The sequence below is a fragment of the Mya arenaria genome, chromosome 8, assembly GCF_026914265.1.
Source record: "Mya arenaria isolate MELC-2E11 chromosome 8, ASM2691426v1".
In the NCBI taxonomy this organism is placed as follows: Eukaryota; Metazoa; Mollusca; class Bivalvia; order Myida; family Myidae; genus Mya; species Mya arenaria.
The window spans coordinates 51,779,977-51,802,632 of NC_069129.1; the positions used below are offsets into that span (position 1 = coordinate 51,779,977).

A 22,656-nucleotide genomic window follows, 5' to 3' on the forward strand; every position below is an offset into this window, starting at 1 on the left:
AATAACATACACTTGTTGTAACATGTATTTTAACTTCAATAACACATTTACTAACATCTTGTTTATTCCTGTTTTTTTTTTAAGTACATGTAGTTTGCTTATGTTAATTGTAATGACATTGAATGGCTTTGCCTAGACTTTTGATTTATTAGAGAAAGCATTTTTTTTATATAAAAAAACCCCTACAGAATTCTATATTTTATTATGTATTTTTTTCAAATTGTAAAGACCTTGACCTGGATAAGATGCTTACTTCATCTATGAAGTTGACCCTTGTTGATTCTAAGACATTGTACAACTGCTTTTCTGCCTTCTTGATTGTGTAGAGGCAATGAGCAAATCTTTGACTAACTTGCCTGAATGCCTCCTCCCTTGCCTTGGCTTAAGTATGAAAGAAATAATAGGTATTGACCTTGTCTCCATGACCTCCATTTTGTTCTTGACCCTATGATGTTGGCATTCATCACATCCTTGACCCATTGACTTGTTTTCTTTGACCATGACCTACAATATGTTTTATTCAGATGGCCCATTTTATTGACATTTAATATTGTACTTGACCTATTTAAATTGAACTGCATTATATTTTATAATCTGAACAAAATATTTCAAAAGTGACCTTCACTGCAACATGCAATTAAAATGAATTATGTCATAAACTTTGACCCAGTTTCATTGAATTTGACATTTTATTGTTATGAGTACATGTCCATTTTTTTATCATGACCTTGAGTAATTAGTAATTGCCATGATAATAACCTTCAATATGTCATTTAACCCATTGAACTTCAATATGTCCTTGGCCTTTTTGACATCCAGTGTGTTCTTGACCTACTGACTAAAATAATGACTTTGACTAATGACCTTGAAATCATCATTAAACCAAAGATCTATTAATTTTAACTTATGATTTAATAAGTCCTTGACCTATTGACAGTAATTATCGAATTGAACTTGACCTTAATTATGATCTGTTGACATGTACTATTCCCTTGCCTTTACTCACTAACTTCTGATTTTGACCTTGACCTTAAATTTGTCCTTGACCCTTGCATTGTATTTTTAGGTCAATATGTGTGGTGCATGCTGTGCAAGTACTGGATCTTCCTGTGTGCCACCATGCTGCTGGTCATCTCATTACAGGAGGTGGTTGTCTACAGAATCATCTACATGATTCTCTTCCTCATGTTCGTCATTACCTTCCAGGTAGGTTTGAACTTTTTATACTACACATGCAGTTTCATTGGAAATGCTAACTTAAGGAAAATGCTAACTTAAGAAATTCAGTGCACAGTTAAGCTTGTCTTTAGCTCACCAAAGCATGTAGTGCTCAGGGTGAGCTTTTCCCATGACCCACTGTCCGGTGCAGAACTGTGGTTGCCATGGCAACTTAGAGAAAAACCTATTAAAAAAATTCTTGACAAAAAATCATGAGGCCTAGAGGGAAGATATTTGGTGTGTTCAATTGTCCAGTTATCTTATACCAAGGTTGTTCAAAATATGCCCCTGGGGTCAAAACTGACCCCACCCTGGGGTTTACAAGTTTCCTATAAGCTTGTATAAAAATCTTTAAAAATCTTCATGTCTGAAACCCCTAGTCCCAGACCATTGTTATTTTTATATTTAGCATCATATTGTAGTCCTCTATCAATTTTGTTCAAATCATGCCCTTGGGGTCAAAACTTGCCCCGCTCTTGATGCCACAAGTTTTCTATAGACTTATATAAGAAAATGTTGAAAATCTTCTTTTCTCAAACCATATGGTCCAGACCTTTGATATTTTTTATGTAGCTTGATATGATGGTCCTCTACCAAGTTTGTCTAAATTATGCCCCTTAGGTAAAAGCAGGCCTCACCTTTTTGGCCTAGTTACTTTATTTTGAAGCTAGAGCAATTTAATTTGGACCATGTGTAAAGTTTTCATAACAAATATCAACATTTGCAATTTTTAAGGTCCAAAATAACTCCTTGTTACCTTTTTGTCTGTATAATTTTTATATTATTTTTTCTTTACGCATATTTCTTTACCCATCAAAACCTTTAAATTGATACCAAAATAATATGGCGTCACCAGGCAACCAAAATTCTCATAATTGTACATATGAATAACTTAAATGCAAGTAAAATTGTTTCATGAAGGAATTATACCCATTTTCCATCATTGATTGGACGTTTAAGTGTTGAAGGGTTGAGTACCTTCTTTGATTCACAAAGAATCTTTTGGCTTTCAGATATACTATTGAAATACATGCATTTGACACAGGTTAATGACACCATGTATTTGTTTTGTCTCCACAGTATGCGTACAGGTTTTGGCGGTTGACAATGAAGCTATTCTGGTGGGTAGTGATCCTGTACAGTATGGTTGTGCTTATCATACTGTATACCTACCAGTTTGAGAACATCGCCAAGGCCTGGAGGGACGTCACAAAACTGCCTAATGAAACGTAAGCAAGTATTGGGATTGAAATGCTGTCATTTTTATAATAAATGCTAAGCAAAAAAATTGTACTTAAATAATGTTCAACCATTGTAAAGAAATATAACTCTACAAAGGGCTTAAGCACTTCTAACACTGTATATTTGTGTAATACTTGCAGGTTGGCAGACATAGGGCTGGAGCAATTCAACACTGTAGGCTTGTTTGTTCGTCTGCTTACGCCGACCACTTTCCTCATCCTGCTCATTATACAAGTCCACTACTTCCATGTGCCCTTCCTTGCCATCAGCGACCTTGACAGATATAAGTAGGTGACACTTAACTTGTTATAGTAATGACTCAGGAGTGTCAAAATTCTGGATTCATACAAAATTCTGAATTCAGAGCCTCAGAGGTCGATTTTCAGATCATTGTTATCCAGTGTTTTGATTAGGGGGTTAAGGGGGTGGGTTGAATCTGCAGATATCAGATTAAAATACCAACCATTTGATAAAATTAAAATGAACAAATTATGTTTTTTTTTTATTCTGGGAGATACCGTATTATATCATGTATAGGACGCTAGCATAGATAGGACGCAGGCAAAAAAATAGTTGAAAAAACGGGTAAAAACCTTAAATATATTAGATAGGACGCAGCGGAAAAATGTCAAAATAGGAGCCGAAAAATTGAGATTGGTAAAGTAATTATAACATATATTGAAGTAAAAAACAAACAAAAAATTGTATATAAGGCATATTTCGATAACTGTCTTGTGTATTTCGATAATTATCGTCGTATTTCGGTAATTTAGCATACACAACAATGATATAAGTCTTGACATTTTGAGAACATTCACGCATATTATAAGACTTATACAAATGCCATAATAGTCCCGACACGCCTTCTGACTGACAGTCAAATGTTGCAACCGTTGCAATCGCAGCAAAACTGATGATTGTTTTGATAAGGCTTGAAGGCGGATTAAAGCATGTCAGCCTAATTAATGCGTGTCGGTAATAAAAATAGCCTTGCCAGCGGAAGGCATGTCGGGTCAAGTGCAAACAAACAACCATACGGTATTACCATCACAGTAGTTTGTTTTATTGATGTTTTTCTAATGACAGACAGCGGGTATTTTTCACACCTTCGCACATTTGAAAAGATTTGATAGTGACAATAATGCTACTTTGCGTTATGCACATTCCTTTATTAATTTTTTAAAACAGTAACATACAACAAAATGTTTTGTAAAATATTGAAACATTAAAATCATGAACAACGATTACCGGGTAATTGATATTTACCTCCTTTCCCAATTTTCCGTTGCCGTTATAACTCAATCCAGTTAAAGTGCTGACTCACACGAGTTTTTGTGGGTAGCGTCCCTTTTGTAAAAAAGTAAACACTCATGTTTGTTTTCAATTTATTGCTCAATAAATCATATATTTCAAGTAAACATTCAATATATTTCTGCGTGTGTTAACTTGCGTGATTTTACCTATGTCAGTTGTTCTCTTCGGTGACGCAGTACAGATACTTACTATTACCGCGTTCTTGCCCGGTCCGATATTTTCGACCTGAAATGGACTTGGGGGGAAAAAAACCCAGATGAAATTCTAATAGCATAGAAAGGACGCAGGCAATTTTTAAGACGAGAATTGGGGGTAAAAAAAGTGCGTCCTATGCATGATATAATACGGTATTCATCCCATTCTGGGAGATCGGGGAGATAGATAAAAAAAATATTTTTAAATCACGCACTAGAGAATATGTCATGTATGTACTAAATGTATCTGTGATATGTAATGAATTTCCAAGGCTTACTATTGAAATGGTGAAAAATGTACATGGAATATATATTTAAAAAACAAAAAGGTTGAGTCTGCCTCTCACCCAAGAGGTTGTTGTTCACTTCCCACCAGTAAAAACTTTCTCAAGGCTCAGTGCTGGCCTCTACCTAGAAAATGGACGCAATCAAGATTGGAAAGGCTATCAGGTTTTGTCACAATTATGCTAAAAGAAATAAGCGTACTAGTCAACCAAAACTAGAGCCAGGTTTAAGCCAATCAGTATTTATATTTTATGGCTGTTACTCTAATGTCAGGGTCAAACTTAGGAGTCAGATAGCTGTGTTTAATATTTTATATTGGCAGTTAATACACATATCCAAGTGTTAAGCCAGTGTGTTGATATTTCAGGGGGATGCCTGTGGAGGGACCAACCACACCAACTGTGCCGACATCCGACACCCAAACAACAATCGACGAGGGATCACTTGATATTAAGGAGAAGAAATGTACGAAACATGTTAAGCTTTTTGGAGGTTTTTTACTTTGTTAAAAAAATAGGAAACCATCTTTAAATTTAGACATTTGGATCAACTGTCAGAGTTCGTATACTACCGGTTAGTTAAAGAAATTGTTCCAACAAGGCCAGCTATGTATAATTCAAATTTTGAACACGGTTGACAGAATTATAAAATTGCATGGTCCTTTGGCTTATTCTTATCATGATCATTGGGCTCGGGGACCTTACGTTTTAAACGGTTGTTCATGCTTTACAAAACAAGACAAGCTGTTGCAATGTCTATTATTTTATCATAATGATCATTATGGTTTTGTATGACAGTAATCAATCTTAATATGATAAATACACAGTACATTTTGGCAGTGGTACACATATAATGATTAACTTTGGGCCTTAATTTACGCCAAAAGGAAATTTGAGGGCCCAAAAAGTTTTAAAGTGTACATTACCAAATAAGTATCCCATTAGACCTATACACTGGAAGGGATATATCTGGCTTAGGGCCATAAAGGGTCTCAGCTTGTTATACCTTGCACAGATTGTACATGCATGGAAATGAAATGAAACTTAGATTTACCTTCATAAAAATGATGCTTGAAGCACAATCATACTATAGACTTGGAGACTTCACAATTGACATGATGCCAAACCACCCTGATATTCAAATTTTTAGCTGATCAACCAAAGGAGACTTAGTTCACATGATACCACTGCAGATGAACGTGGATAAACTACATTTTTATACCCCCACAAACGAAGTTTGGGGGGGTATATAGGAGTGAGCTTGTCGGTCGGTTGGTCGGTCTGTCTGTCGTTCGGTCTGTCGGTCGGTCGGTCGGTCTGTCGGTTTTCATGGTTTCCGGATGATAACTCATGAAAGGCTAGACAGATTTAAAAACTTTTTGGTACACAGGTGTAACATCAGAAGATACAGGTCAAGTTCGATATTGGGGCTGGTGGGGCCAAGGACAAGGTCAGTGTTACTAAAAATAGTAAAACGGTTTCCGGACGATAACTCATGAAAGGCTTGACAGATTTGAACAATTTTTGGTACACAGGTGTAACATCAGAAGATACAGGTCAAGTTCGATATTGGGGCTGGTGGGGCCAAGGTCAAGGTCATTGTTACTAAAAATAGAAAAACGGTTTCCGGACGATAACTCATGAAAGGCTTGACAGATTTGAACAATTTTTGGTACACAGGTGTAACATCAGAAGATACAGGTCAAGTTCGATATTGGGGCTTGTAAGGCCAAGGTCAAGGTCACTGTTACTAAAAATAGAAAAATGGTTTCCGGGCGATAACTCATGAAAGGCTAGACAGATTTGAATAATTTTTGGTACACAGGTGTAACATCAGAAGATACAGGTCAAGTTTGATATTGGGGCTGGTGGGGCCAAGGTCAAGGTCATTGTTACTTAAAATAGAAAAAACGGTTTCCGGACGATAACTTATGAAAGGCTAGTTTTTCTTGTCAGCAGTGAAACTTCTAAATTACTCAACAGATTTAAATAAAACAATACATGCATGATAAAAGAAGATGCAGTGTGCAGTAACCTTGGAGTTATGGCCTCTTTTCAAAGGAATGGTTTGCCATTCCTTTGTCCAGGCGGCATTTGGGGGTATTCGTCACTCCTGTGACAGCTCTAGTTTGGTTAAACAAAGTAGGCAAATATCAAGGGCAGTCATAATTTGAAATAAGTTAAGAGTTTTGAACTTGCAGTATAAAAAATGAAACCTTCTAGACAAGCAGTATTAAGTTTAAATCCTAACATGGTGCTGAAGAGATATTTCTGGCTTTTGGCCATTATAAATACCTGTATGCATTTTTTTGGTATAAAAACATGAACCTGAGGGGAAATGTAGCTTTTCTTATATTTTCTACTGAAACAGCCCATAACAAAATATACAGAGTGATGACATTCTATCTCATTGGTAAGTCAAAAGACAGTTTTTGTTGAAAACAGTTTGGTTTTATAATGTTGGAGTTGAACTAATTTCTAGTTTAAGTTATGAAGCAGCGTTAAAGCTGCACTCTCACATATTGAACGTTTTGACAGATGGAACGTCTTGACAACTTTTTTATTTCTTGTCTTGGAACGAGCCAATTTTAGCGAAAAATCCATGGAAACCAGTTATATAAGACTGCTGACAAAAAATTAGATTGCAGATTTATATATATAAGTTCAAAAATTGATGTTTTATGCATTTTTATCAAACCGTTAGTAACGCTTTTAGCCATAAAACATTAATTTTTGTACGTAAATATGAAAATCTAAGATCTGATTATTTGTTAGCTATCATATATCATTGGTTTGCAGATATTTACACAAAAATTTGCTTTTTCCAAGACAAAAAATTAAAAAAATTGTAAGAATGGTATATCTGTGAGAGTGCAGCTTTAACGCTCTAAAGATAAATTAAAATGTTATTTTAGTTCTTAATCAATCTTTATGTCAGTACTTATTTAATCAACCTGAAGCTGACAATGTTTTTTTAGAATTGTGTATTTTACATTGTTTACTGATTGATATTCAAAGCAAATAGTTATATTTTGAACAAAGTCCTTTTTTTGTAAAGTAAACGATAAGATAGAAAAAAAAAGATTAAATAATAAAGAATATGACTGAAAATATTTATAATGCAGCTTTTGTCTATACAAGAGTGATTCAATGAATATATATGTTTCTCATGTAAGACTAGCTACATGCAATATTAACCAAAAGGTCATTACAAGAAATTAGTTTGCACACAATAATGAATCAATCCCTTGTTCTTCACTTGCAGCATTTATTATAAAGTTGATATTGCTTGGCTCGATTTCCCGATTGGCTCAAATTTGATTTTCGACTGTACATGTATAGTTGTCTTTTTCTTTTCCAGCATTTGGTAAGCGTTTTGCCCGAGCTCTGAAGAAAGCTTGGGTGAAGGTGGGCGATGTATGGGAGGTCATCACCTGGTTTCTATGGCGACTGGCAGAGATACACGTGTTCAAAATTGTTGCCTTTGTGGTCATCATGGTCTGCACACATGAGGTAGGGAATAGGAATGTGAAATATAGGTTCTTTAAGGCTAAGCTGTTTATTAAATCAATCTGATTTTCTTCATAGTCTGATTTGTTTCATTATGAAAATAATGAATAATGCTTTTGTTAGAACAGTGTTTACATCTTGACATCTTTTATACACCTGTTTCTAGAAAGGAATGTAGTATAATTTCACATGCCGCCTACCGATGGGCAGGCAGCATCCAGTTTGTTGTTTGGTCAATAACTTTAGAAGCTTTTGTCCAATCATAGCCATATTTGGTCTCTTTATCTTTGACATGTTAGCTCCAGTCACTCAAAAGTTATCACCTTTTAATTATAGAAATTACCTAAACTAGGTCTTGTCTGATGAAAATACTTTATTCAGAATGGAAATAAATCGAAAACTTAATGTAGGTTGCCTCACTGTATCATCTCAATCTTTGTGTGTGGGAGTATAAACACAATCTTTAAACATTGAGTATAATCACAACCTTAAAAATGGAGTATAATCTCAACCTTTAAAAATGGAGTATAATCTCAATCTTTAAAAATGGAGTATAATCTCAACCTTTAAAAATGGAGTATAATCTCAACCTTTAAAAATGGAGTATAATCTCAACCTTTAAAAATGGAGTATAATCTCAACCTTTAAAAATGGAGTATAATCTCAACCTTTAAAAATGGAGTATAATCTCAACCTTTAAAAATGGGTCTATAATCTCAACCTTTAAAAATGGAGTATAATCTCAACCTTTAAAAATGGGTCTATAATCTAAACCTTTAAAAGTGGGAGTATCATCACAACAATTGAGAATGGGAGTATTAGTATTACCTTTGATTATGGGAGTATAATCTCAACTTTTGAGTATGGGAGTATAATCACTACCTTCACGTATGGGAGTATATTCACAACCTTGAGTATGGGAGTATAATTTCAACTTTCGAGTATGGGAGTATAATTTCAACTTTCGTGTATGGGAGTATAATTTCAACTTTTAAGTATGGGAGTATAATCACTACCTTCGAGTATGGGAGTATATTCACAACCTTGAGTATGGGAGTATAATTTCAACTTTCGTGTATGGGAGTAAAATTTCAACTTTCGAGTATGAAGTATAATTTCAGCTTTCGAGTATGGGAGTATAATTTCAACTTTCATGTATGGGAGTATAATTTCAACTTTCGTGTCTGGGAGTATAATTTCAATTTTTGAGTATGGGAGTATAATCTCAACCTTTGAGTATGGGAGTATTATCTGAGTTATTGAGCATTGGAGTAAAATCTCAACTTTCGAGTATGGGAGTATTATTTCAACTTTCGAGTATGGGAGTATGATTTCAACCTTTGAGAATTGGAGTATAATCTCAACCTTTGAATATGGGAGTATTATCTGAGTTATTGAGTATGGTAGAATAATTTCAACCTTTGAGAATTGGAGTATAATCTCAACCTTTGAATATGGGAGTATTATCTGAGTTATTGAGTATGGGAGTATAATCTCAACCTTTGAGAATGGGAGTTACATTAATCTCAACTTTTGAGTATGGGAGTTTAATCTCAACCTGGAGTATGGGAGTGTAATCTCGACCTTTGAGAATGGGAGTAACAGTAATCTTAACTTTTGAGTATTGGAGTATAATTTCTACCATTGAGATTTGGAGTATAATCTTAACCTTTGAATATGGGAGTATTATCTCAACTTTAAACTATGGGGGTATAATTTCAACCTTTGAGTATGGCAGTATAATCTCAACCGTTGGGAATGTGAGTATAATCTCAACCGTTGAGAATGTGAGTATCATCTCAACCTTTGAGAATGGCAGCATAATCTCAGTGATTGAGAATGGGAGTATCATTCTCCTGTTGAACATATTAGCCTTAGCCCATTAGAGGCTTTTGGTTTCTATTTCCACACATCTGCCTGTTCTGAACCTCTCTTATTATTCAGTATTACTCTCTCTACCCAGGTGTCAGCAGTGAGTGCAGTATACGTGATCCTACTGGCCGTGTTCCTGCCGATGACGGGCTGCTGGTTCCTGTTTTCACACATCTCTTTGCTGTGGACTGCCCTAGTTATTCTCTCCAAGATGATATACCAGCTTAACCTTGTGGATAACACACCCTGGCTTACAAACTGCACTGTAAGTATATTGAGTTTTAAGCTTTTTAGTCCAGACATTGTCATCTTGATGTCGTCTTTGTAGGTTTTTAAAAAAACTTTTACTCTGGCAAACAGGGATGTGGTTTGTTCACAGATTTGTGGATTTTGCAGCTCAAGGGACAAGAAAATAATAGTAAAAATATGAAGGAATACTTAGATTTGTTTTTTAACTGATTATAAAAAGTGAAATGGTTGCTTGTGGTTGTTACTTAGATTGTTGTTAGTATTGACTCTACAGTTTGCATGAAAAGGAGCTTCTGTAAAGCCAGTGTAGCCTTGGCAGTAGGCTTTACCCCCACTTTACCTGTTTTGACTCCCAGTGGAGGCTTAAAGTGCTCCCCAAACTAGGCTTTACCCCCACTTTACCTGTTTTGACTCCCAGTGGAGGCTTAAAGTGCTCCCCAAACTAGGCTTTACCCCCACTTTACCTGTTTTGACTCCCAGTGGAGGCTTAAAGTGCTCCCCAAACTAGGCTTTACCCCCACTTTACCTGTTTTGACTCCCAGTGGAGGCTTAAAGTGCTCCCCAAACTAGGCTTTACCCCCACTTTACCTGTTTTGACTCCCAGTGGAGGCTTAAAGTGCTCCCCAAACTAGGCTTTACCCCCACTTTACCTGTTTTGACTCCCAGTGGAGGCTTAAAGTGCTCCCCAAACTAGGCTTTACCCCCACTTTACCTGTTTTGACTCCCAGTGGAGGCTTAAAGTGCTCCCCAAACTAGGCTTTACCCCCACTTTACCTGTTTTGACTCCCAGTGGAGGCTTAAAGTGCTCCCCAAACTCATTGCCAATTCGGTTTCAGCCCTTCAACTGCCAGGTCAATCACATACCTGACAACCCAAAAACCAATGAAGGTACTCAAATGAAACTGCACAGTGTACACATGCTGCCAGAGACAAAACATATGTATAGCTTTGCTTTGATAATTGTTGAGTTATGACTAAAAATACTGACTCATCTTGGTGTTAGCTTTACAGCAGTCTTGTTCATTCTTTGTTGTTTTTGTCGTTGTTTTTCAAAGGAAAATAGTTGGGGTGTTTTCATGGGTAACTGTGTTTCCCTAATGTACTGGCAGTAGCATGGAAAAATGTTCACATGTTGGTATAGCATAAGAGTTCTTAAAGCTGCACTCTAACAGATTGAACGGTAAAACAACTTATTTTTTGTCTTGGAACGAGCCAATTTTTGCGAAAATGCATAGCCACCAGAAGACTGCTGGTAAATGAGTGAGAGTGCAGCTTTAATAGCATAAGAATTTTTTATTATTTTATTGTCATGAAACTTGGTACAACTGTTGCCTATGACTTATACAGTATTAATGGACTTAAAGGCTCTCAACTTTTGCTGAAATATTGGTATTGTTATAATAAAGAAAAAAGTTGATGGTGAAATTGTCCTGTGGTATAGGTGGTCAGTATTTTAAAAGTCGAAGTTTGACATTGGCTTTGACCACTCAAAAAGCTTGGGCTGCCTTGTGCCAATAAAAACAGCTTCTGTCTGCAAAATAAGTATGCTTTACATATGTATTTCATTTTTGAAGTTAAGTATGATTTTATGCAAATTTTATGGCATAAATGCTGATTTTTCCAGGGTAACATATCTCAGGAGGCCCCGTTCAACACAACCATAAACAATGCGGAGTGGGTTGGCATGAAGAGAATGGACTCTCTTGGACTAAACTTTGGTGCATACATAAAGGTTAGTCAATACGTGCTCAATGTCTAGTATAGTGCTTTATAATTGTAACGATGGCATTGGTTGTTTTGAGTGTTTTACCATTATCAACATTATTCGTATAATTAGTATTCTACTGTGATATAACATGACAATTACGTTATTTCACCCTACTTAATTAGAATAAAACTTTCTGCTGATAAAATGAATTATTTTTTGGGCAACAAAGTTACTCATGAAATATAGCTTTTGGTGCTCCCGCGGTGGAAGATATTGCTATCTTACACTGAAACAATTATCCTCTACAACATTATTCAAGGCTCTGTATATAAGTTAAATCATTACATATTTTGTATGAGCTATAGAAAGGGTCCGTAGTCAACCTTATTGATTATTGCCCTTAAATTAATGATGATAGCTACAATTTGTCACTATGTAACTTTTGCACAGAAATGCAAGAAACTTATGTCCAGTGTGTATAACCATAGTGCGCTGGTGCATGCCAAAGTAATACAGCAGTTATTGCCCATAAACTAAGGAAAAAAGCTATAATTTGTCTGTTTAGAGCCATTTCAATGCGCAAAAGTATACATTCAAAGGGAATTTATTTTTATGTATATATTAAGGAAGGCATGGAAGGTGTAAACCAATTATTAATTACATCCCGGGTCAAACCAGGAACTATTTATTTAACAAATTAAATGGCAATAACTCTTGTATTACTGACCCAATCAAGACCAATCTTGCAAATGCACCATCACACTAGTTAATACACACAATGACATTTCTGTGTACCTTAGCAATATAATTAAATTACTTTTATAAAGAATATTATAATAAAAATAAAACATCAGTTCAAAGAGTTATCACCACTTGCCCTCTTAACATGTTTATGTCTTTGATTGTCATTAATTTCGCTATTTACATTTTACTTGGTTCTTTGGCAATGCAGCTCAGTTGTCAAATTTTCTTGTTTAGTATTAAAATGAACTAAACAAACAATTCATGAAATGCATAGCAACCAGTACGCACTTACTATAGCTACGCATATTTTTCAGAACTACCTTGGCATTCTACTGATCATCATATTTGAGCGTGTTATTGTGTACCATCAAACACAGCTGTACAACAAACCAGGCGTACCCAAGCCCAAAACTGGCATCATCTTCAGCACAATCAAGCGAGCCCAAGCAGATGAGGGGACCAATTCTTGCTTGAAATATTTCCTCAACTATTTCTTCTACAAGTTTGGACTTGAGGTTAGTTATATATGTTGTTCATTACTATTAGTTTAGTTTAAACTTTAATATTTTACAAGGTTAAACAAATTATTACAACATTATATTAATCACTCTCGTTGGCACCTTTTGTTGTGGGGGAAACTGGAGTACCTGTAGGAAACCCACTTGTCAGGATTGGCGACCACAAACCAAACTCACATGGGCCCATGCCGGAAAACGAACCCTCGTTGCCTATATGAAAAACGGAGTGGGCTAACTGGACAACCGATGATTATAAGCATGTCGAGCAAGTTTACAAGGAAAAAAAGTTCAGATCTTGTCAAAACCTTGGTGCTGTTGGCGCTGGCATCTTTGTGGTGCAAAATCTTTAACTTTGGCCATAAGTCAAATACCATGAAAGGTATTCTAATGAAACATGGTACACATATTTTCAGAGACAATACATACATGTATAGCATGGCCCATAACTCTGGCTCTAAAAAATGTTGAGTGATGCCCCTTTTTACTTTAAAACATCATTAAAACTAACAGATAAGTGTTGTCATTCAATTTGAAGCACTCTTTTTACAATGAATGAAACAAGAATGGGGTAGAAGTTGGTTTCTGTGTTACATGATAAAGGTGTATTGTTTAATAACATGACACTCAATTTCTACAAACATCCTGTCAATGCATTGATCTATGCATACATACTTTAAACATGTAATCATGCATCACTACTTTCCAGTTGTGTTACATCGTGACGGCCATCACAATCTGCGTGCGTGTTGATGCCTACTCCATGCTGTATGCCATATTCCTGGGCATTCTCCTGCTCCTCAATCGCCGTAATAATGCAAGGGTGTGGCCGGTGTACACGGTGATACTGGTCATACTATTACCGGTCCAATTCCTTCTGGCACTTGGTGTACCACTTGGGCTTTGCTATAGTAAGAATATGATTGTACAGTCTTGTTGTATTTCAGTATACAGTCCAAACTCAATATGTATTTCAGAAACATATTTGCTTACTAACTCAACTCTTTTTTAAAGAGGTAAGAGGTAGTGCATAGGCTTGGGGTTAGTGTTGTTTTGTGAATGCTTTTGATATTAGCCAGACATGTGGTACAATACATGGAACTATGACAAAATGCTCATGTAAAGCCAGTCCCATAACTGGCTATTTGTTAAATTGTGCTCCGAATGAAATAAAATCTGTAAGTGTTGGCTTGGAAATGGTTGTGGTGCTATTCATGCATGATATGTTGATAATTACCAATCCAACTAACCACTTATTTCCTTGTTTCAGCATACGCATGGGACAACAAACATTGGCTGTTAGAGGAGGACAACCAGGTAACAGAGCTCGAACAGTGGCTGTTCCTTCCAGACTATGAGGCCCCGCCAAACGCTTATAAGCTTGTGGCTGACTTCTTCCAGCTGTTGCTAGTGTGTCTGCAGTGGCGCGTGTTCCGGAAGGAGCTCGCGATGCGTGGAGAGATGCAGGATGGGGGGTCAAACGAGGATATACTCCCGGAAGTCGAGGCCAAGACTCCCATACCAGTGAAGGATTTCACTACTGAAGTCACGTAAGTATTGTATGATTATTTATGATTGACTTGTTTGGTTGTTCAGTCATAACCTTTTGCATTGTGGTATAAGCCTTGTACATTGAAACAAATAGAAAAAATGAGACAAATGTGTAAAATCTTGGTTACAGATAACATTTAAAGTATATATTTACTATAACTTACATGTATAACAAGATGTTGAACTTTTAATCAAGCTAATTATATTTTTATAGAAAGTGAATTGATATGATAGAAATCTACTTTTTGGTCTTGCTTGATAGACTGGCTTTTTTGCAGACTTTAATGACCAATAAGACTTCATTACCTTTGGCTACTATTTCCGCTTTTAAAAGCAATATTTGATTCTTATCATTAAGTTGAAGTATGGTAACCTCACAACAAAAATTAGTCTTCTTATATGCAATATGTTTTTCTCCATGTAAAAGCTGCCTTTGTTTTGCATCAAATGTTGGGCAGATTGTTCAGAGCTGTGTTAAAGTTGGTAACATCATAATTGTTTTCTTTCAAATTGTTACTGCTCTGAAATTTTTTTGGGAACACTTGTGATATGCTGAGTTGTTAACCTGACTGAGACCATTGCTTCAGCTGTTCATGTATATTTATTAATGCGTCAGCACATCAGTAAATATTTCACCCTTAAAAATAAACAATGATGGCGTTAATCACATTGTTATCTTAATGTTTTTTCTGAACAATCTGCCCAATGTTCTCTTATTGACTTTAACAATCTCTGCTTTAAATAAAAACATTGAAACTCCTATTTGAAGTATCTCTATTACATGTTTTACTATGCAGTGTTGTGTCTATAAACTGCTGCCTTTTTGCTCTGAATGAGTTAGTTGTAATGAATTCATCACATTATGCCTGTGTGTGATTCCCCTATCCTTTATTAATTAATATATAATGCCTCTGTGTTTCAAGTAAAAAAGGCAAGGTTGTACCAAGGTACTGTATCTTCCAATTTTCTCATAACCGATACTTGCTAGTCAGTCTCAGCTTGCATCCTTCCATTACTACATTTTCCTTTGATGGTAGCCACAGATCTTCTATAATAATACTTTTCAGAATTGTGATCAAATACTATGTGATCATAGTTGTGTCTTTAGATTCACTGATTGTGATAACTAAGGATGTTTTTCTTAAAGCCGCACTCTCGCAGATTGATTGTTTTGACAACTATTTTTATTTTTTGTCTTTGAATGAGTTAATTGTTCCATAAATGTCTGGAAACCAGTGATATAAAACTGGTGACAAAAGATCAGATTGCAGTATTCATATTTAAAATCAAAGATTGATGTTTAATGGTTAAATGTTACTAACGCTTTAAGAAAAATGAAACTTTGTGAAAGATGTTTATAACCATTTCTCATGAGTTGATCTGTGGCTATCATTCTGAACGATCCTTTAATGCGGCATTAACTCCATAAATCAAGCTTTAAACTAAAATACCCCAAAGGTGTCAATGTTGACATTCCAACACAAACCCAGTGGCTTTTCACAGCAACGGAACCAATGATTTACAAGCACCTAATTGGTATTACTACAATACTTTACTCTGACAGAACACTAAGTCTTTTTAGCTGGAATATTAAAATAATTATTAAGGAGTGATATTATGTCATTTCAATAAAATGTGGTTTAAATAACTTTAATTATACCCCCACAAACAAAGTTTGAGGGGGTATATAGGAGTGAGCTTGTCGGTCGGTCTGTCGGTCCGTCTGTCTGTCGGTCGGTCGGTCTGTCGGTTTTCATGGTTTCTGGACGATAACTCATGAAAGGCTTGACAGATTTGAAAAGTGTTTGGTACACAGGTGTAACATCAGAAGATACAGGTCAAGTTCGATATTTGGGCTGGTGGGGCCAAGGTCAAGGTCACTGTTACTAAGAAAAAAAACGGTTTCCGGACGATCACTCATGAAAGGCTTGACAGATTTGAAATTTTTTTGGTACACAGGTGTAATATCAGAAGATACAGGTCAAGTTCGATATTGGGGCTGGTGGGGCCAAGGTCAAGGTCACCGTTACTAAAAATAGAAAAACAGTTTCCGGACGATAACTGGTGAAAGGCTAGACAGATTTGAACAATTTTTGGTACACAGGTGTAACATCAGAAGATACAGATCAATGTCGATATTGGGGCTGGTGGGTTCAAGGTCACTGTTAATAAAAATAGAAAAATGGTTTCTGGACGATAACTCATGAAAGGCTTGACAGATTTGAACATTTTTTGGCAGTAACCTTGGAGTTATGGCCTCTTTTCAAAGGAATGGTTTGCCATTCCTGTGTCCAGGCGGCATTTGGGGGTATTCGTCACTCCTGTGACAGCTCTAGTTTTTTTTTTGTAGTTATTAACAAAAGTACTTCTTGTGCTCTCAAAGGGAAGCATATAGTAGTCACACTTCCTATCTGTGACTGTTGAGTGTTAGGTGTAGCTTCCTTATTAATAATAAGTTTTATTCAAATTTTTTCTAAGATGACTCAGTTTCACTGTTGAAATTGTGTTCATGCTCTTATTGCATAAGGGACGATATACGTGTGATTTTAGATGAACCACGAACAAGATCGTAACATTTCTCCTTTTTTACAAGTGAATGTTATACATCGACACCATAGGTATAAAAGGATAATGTTTCCGGACAGTACTGAACCGATACGCTATTACAGACCCTAGTTCAACACTCTTATTTGAGTCAGTAAACGTTTTTGGGCTGTGGAAAAAAGAGGGGGCAGGGGGGGGATGAAAATCTAGCAATTAGGCCACACCAAATTGATAACTTGTTCATCAGATTTTTTCCAAAAAATAATGGGGCGAGCGAGCGAAATAATAATAAAAATATTTGTTTTGCAAATAGCAAAGAAGAGGAGCGAGCGAAGAGCAAACAAATATATATAGTGATTTAACTCATTTTTGCTCACATTTTATTCACTTATTAACTAAACAATGATATTGTAAATAGTACATGTATAACATTCAGTGAAAGAATGATAACACTAAAAGATAATTCTATACAAATATTAGTTTTGAGATCAAACAAATGCTATTTGAGATCAAGCAAATGTATTTCTTTAAACTACTTCATAAATGAGAGAACTCAAAACCACAGTTTTCCAGTTTTTTAAACCTTTTTGAAAAGTTTTTTTCAAAATACCCTATGCATGGCTAAGTTTAAGCCTGGACACAAGCGCCAATGGTCACAGCCACCTGCCTGCCCAATGGCATATCCAAATCTATTAACTAGGTTTTCCACTTTCCCTTAGGAAAACTTGGTTAAAAATAATTCTCTATTAAAATACATTGTCATATCTCATGCCATGATAATGACTAGACAAGGTGACTTCAAAAATAACTCACAAAATGAATAAAGGCATTTGTAGTCAAATATAAACTATACAGCTATCACTCTTGCTTTGACTACACGATTGGCCTTAAGCTTGGTAGCCATCTAAGTTCTGGAATAGAATTTACAAAAAACCTACACCGTATTGAAAACCATTTCAGCTGAAAACATGTCACAAAAAAATTCCAGCCAGCGCCAGTTTGATTTTAGGCTTTCTCAGAATTTAACGCCTATCTTTTTTAAATTTGCAGATTTTCCTTAATTTTTTTAGATAACTTGTTCAAATTTAGACAAGTAATAGAAAACATAAACACTTTTACTTCTTTTGTACTGCAAATACTGATTGTGTCAATTTTCAAATATAGCAAAAAAATATTTAAAAAAATACAAGAATATGCAATATTTTTTCATAGACAAAAACCAATCAGCATAAATATTTAAAACTTGAATGTTTTCCATATATAGTTTAAATATATACATGAACATCTAAAAAATCTACAAATATTTATTCGCAACACAGTGTGATTAATACGTTTTTCCAATTACACAGTCTGGCACCATTTTTTTTTATCCTTTTTGACTAATATTTACAAAATATACACAATCCGGCTTGTTTGATGTTTTTGTGTGAATGGTAAAACTCATGGGATTCCATGAAGCAGATATGAATGTCAGTCAGGTTAAGTTTTAGCGTCATCCTACTGTCCACGAACATTGACTCATCAGCGACCAAGGCCTCCACCACAAGCACGCCCTTGTTGCCTCATCGGGACAGGAATTTCAGTATCCGCTGAGTCGGAGGAGTCTGAAATTTTAATAAGCAATATCATACATAAATGTTCATTGTAGTATATAATGTAGTATGCATTACTGAAACAGTTTGATGATAACACAAGAAAGGTGGTGCTCGTTTCTTGGCCAAACTTTATTTTTCTATTACTGTACATGTATTGCATATGAATTAAATAAACACCATACTCTGATCTGTAGCAAAATAAAAACAAACATGCATAAATCATTAAATGTATAATTATTTTTTAAGAAAACAAATAATACAAAAAAAACATCATAAATGCTATATTAAAAGCAAAACAACAAAGAAGTTTAAATACACACCTGAAGTTTTTACCTGGACAGGTGTAATAGGTATAGATGTACGATTGGAAACTGTCTTTTCACTGTAACGGTCATCCGAATTCCCGTCAAACATGTCCGAACCTAATTCAAACTTTGGATAATCACTGTCAATCATGATAAAATTCAGCACTTCTTGCCCAGGGTATATACGTTTACTTTTAGCCTGAGCCAAATTAAAACAAACACATTTGTCCAAAATTTAATCAAACTTTAAATGGTGATAGAATTGTAATTTGTTGACGTAATTTTCAAGAATCAGGAAGTGAAATGTTGCAAATATATTTATTTTTTTGCTTTTCTGAAGAAATAGGTGCGGGAAATCTGATGAACAAGTTATTAATTTGGTGTGGCCTTAATCTATTGTAAAGCAGCGTGAGAAATTGTGTCGCTCATAGAATTCAAAATTCAAGGATACATGTCAATTGACCCCAATCATAGAGCAGCATTGGAAGGTGTGTCGCGCATAGCAATTTTGAGCTCTCACCTTTATGGTCAAGGTCATACTTAATGGTTTTTGGAAACAGATAGAGAATAATTAGTATCTCAGCTGTTACTTTAATTATTGCTTTCAGCATTATTGCTCGAACTGCAAAGGTCAAGGTCACACTAAGTGGTCAATGGAGCCTGAAAAGGTTAATCATACGAATAACTTGTGTCTCAGCTGAAGTTTATTCACAGAATGTGTGTCAAGATAAGAAGTATCTTTCATGACCAAGAGTGTAAGATAGATTCATTGCATCCCGAGCGCAGAAACAAGGTTTACCGAGTTTCCGCAGAACACCCTGCGCAAGGGTAGGGATGAGCCTATGTTACACAAGCGGCAATGGTAGATGCTTTTTCTCCTACCTCAGTTAAATAAAATTTGAAAAAATTATTTTTTTGCTGGAACTATTTTGTGCGTAATGAAAATAATTTGCGTGTATTTATAATATTATGTGATAATTTGTGGTTAACATGGGTATGTGCGCAGTGATTCAGATTATGTAAATAGTCAAATAGTCTTCAAATATTTCTGAGGAGAGTACAGCATTAATTCTTGAATGCTGCGTGAAAACTGTTTTATGGTGCCATTTGAAGCAAGAAATAATTAATTTAGATTTTAAATATTTACACAAGACAAGGTTTCCATGATGCTACAGACAAAGGTCTTTAACAAGGGAGGAAGTTGTGTGATGATAATAAAAAAGGACATCCATACGGGTACTTGTTTTATCTTTCCCCTTGGGCAAGACAAGAATTTCTTGCATACCGGACGTGTGTTTGCGGTCATGTGACCAGTGCTGGAAAAACCCATCTTACATACCCCATGTAAGATGAGTCACGCGCAACAACGTGCCACTTCTTATTTCATTCATTGTATGGTTTATGAACAATATATTAGCTATTTCAATAAAGCGCAATCAAATATAGATGTTTGCAAGACTTTTAATTAAAATTAAACATAAATAATAGTTAAAAACGCTATTTTTAGTTATTCAAAATAACTGCGCTCTATGACGTCGGTAAACAACGTCGCACACGCTTTTTGGTGTAATTGTACAAAAGTTCGTTTTCAACGTCATTTTTTTCCACAAATTGATAAATTTAGATATGCAAGAAAAAATATCAATCATGTTTTTCCGGTCTGGATCGAAAAATCCGACCCTCGGGCACGCTGCGTGGGCAGTAACTCGGCAAGCCTCGTTACCGGCCTACGCACGTGCCCTCGGGTCGGATTTTTCTATCCGTACCGGAAACACATGATGGATACTTATATTCCAGCATGGCCAGATTTTTGGATTTACTTATCTGAGGTGGGAGAAAAACAGTTCTTTACGAAAAATGTCATCCAAATTCAGGCCCATTTGTCAGTTACAATCATCTATTTGAGTTAACTTAATATTACACAATGGCTATCTCTCTGATGAGGCCAAAGTGGGGGCATTCATCACACCTGGAATGATGTACAAAACACTTAAACAAAGCCTGTTATTTAACACAATGTTATTATTGGTTAATAATTCAGCACTGCAGTAATTTATAATAATTATGCACATAATTAATTTTATGTATATAATTAAGTGTATATGACATTTCTGTACTTCTTCTTTTCAGAATTTGTGTCCTGTTATTGATACCAGCTGAATAATTTGTGCATGTTTTTTTAAACAGTACTTAATTTAAGCAGTATTTGTATTTTTCATATAATTTATGTTTTTTGTAAATTTTCTTGAAGTTCAGTAATATTGTGATGGAGAAATTCTTTGTGCTTCTTTAAAAAAACTCAGATATTAAACATTCAAACTTCAATCCTTAGAAGTGTTAATTGTCTCTCTTTGTATTGTTATGTCTCTGAATATCTAGAATATTGTGTGATATGCATCTATCAATGTTTTCCGCCAGTAAGGGGTGGAATAACCAGGGACAAATTGCATTTTTTTTTCTAAATCCTGTCACTCCAGTAGGAAAGTGTATCCAAAGTCGTTGGTCAATTTTGCAGGCATCAAATGTCTTAAGCAGAAAAACATCCCAGATTGGATAAACATTGATATGTGCCTTTTCCTTCTGAGAACAATCTATTGTCCCATAGATGTTTAAAGAACTTCAAAATGGAGGATGTTGTCATGGTGGGGACTTAGTCTATTATTAAACCATACTCAATATTGAACTCAATTATATTTCAGTTCATACCTGGACATCATCAAGAACTTTGTGTTTGTGTACATGTTCTGGGTGACACTAGCCATCGTGTTCATTGCGGGCACGTCCCGGATCAACCTGTTTAGCATGGGCTATGTGATCGCTGTCTTCTACTTCATGTGGTTCGAACGAGAGTTCCTCATAAAACCTCTGAGAAGGCTTGTTAGAGCGTAAGTGGTTTAACATTGTTATTATAATCTGAAGTTTTGGATTATTTATGTAAGGTAGTTTCTGCCTTTTAGCTTTTTTTGTATTATTAAAACAATAATAGCCATTATCAATTGCTCATTTGTCATCTTGGTTTTGCCCATTTTGGGGTTTTCCCAATTTGGTCTATCATGTGAAGGGATTATCTCAAATAAAAGAAGTGTCAATATTATGTAAAGAATTTTTAAAAAATAAAGTCTATACATGCCATATCCCCTGGCGGGGGGAAAATCCCCCAAAATTTCCATGCCCCGGACTCCCAGCGGGGATCAATATCCTAAGTCAGCCCAGCTATAGCGGTGAAATAAAAGTAATGAAAAAGGAATATTCTTGCCATTTGATATTATTAGATGAGAAAAAGCAAAGGTACAATAATAGCTTTGGCATCTGATTGTTGTTGGCATACAAAAACTAAAATTAACCAGAAGTCTTGGTGTTAACTTAAAAACTTTCAATTTATTCAAGAGAAACTTTGTACACTCGTTGCAAGAGACTATATGAACATGGAACACCAGAATTTGAAGCTCTTGTCTATGATTGTCGAATATTTCAACTGAAAAACAACAGATGAGCTCCATGGTTCTCTCATTCTCATCTTGCCTGCATATTAAGTTACTAAGGATACTTTGAAGGATAGTGGCTGATTTTTAATAAGTTAATGGATTTAGAAATGAAATATGAAATTAATGTTGCTGTAAATCATAAACGATAAATACTGCACTGGTTATAAACATAAGAACTCTGCCATTTAAACATTTTTGTAAGAAAGTATCATTTTCAGACCTAGGTTTTAAACATAATTTTATTTGTTTCAACTTTCCGTTTTCAGTTGGAACCTCTTGCTGGGTCTTTGTTACTTCATCATTCTGCTGAAGGCCGCCCTCCAGGT

General features: G+C 35.4%; 1 protein-coding gene across 3 annotated transcripts in view; it reads left to right on the top strand.

The window, feature by feature from the left end:
• The window catches only part of LOC128244938 (piezo-type mechanosensitive ion channel component 1-like), a 99,215-nt gene that overhangs the window by 47,799 nt on the left and 28,760 nt on the right, over positions 1–22,656 (top strand). For 2 of the 3 annotated variants that reach the window (XM_052963095.1, XM_052963097.1), the window contains 13 exons: positions 1,067–1,206; positions 2,299–2,447; positions 2,601–2,747; positions 4,621–4,718; positions 7,614–7,765; positions 9,726–9,899; positions 11,508–11,615; positions 12,650–12,850; positions 13,560–13,761; positions 14,121–14,400; positions 15,325–15,348; positions 21,545–21,730; positions 22,597–22,654. In XM_052963095.1, coding sequence (XP_052819055.1) covers positions 1,067–1,206; positions 2,299–2,447; positions 2,601–2,747; positions 4,621–4,718; positions 7,614–7,765; positions 9,726–9,899; positions 11,508–11,615; positions 12,650–12,850; positions 13,560–13,761; positions 14,121–14,400; positions 15,325–15,348; positions 21,545–21,730; positions 22,597–22,654 — 1,919 coding nt within the window. The remainder of the gene's footprint in view (positions 1–1,066; positions 1,207–2,298; positions 2,448–2,600; positions 2,748–4,620; positions 4,719–7,613; positions 7,766–9,725; positions 9,900–11,507; positions 11,616–12,649; positions 12,851–13,559; positions 13,762–14,120; positions 14,401–15,324; positions 15,349–21,544; positions 21,731–22,596; positions 22,655–22,656) is intronic. The other variant, XM_052963096.1, reaches the window with a different exon arrangement.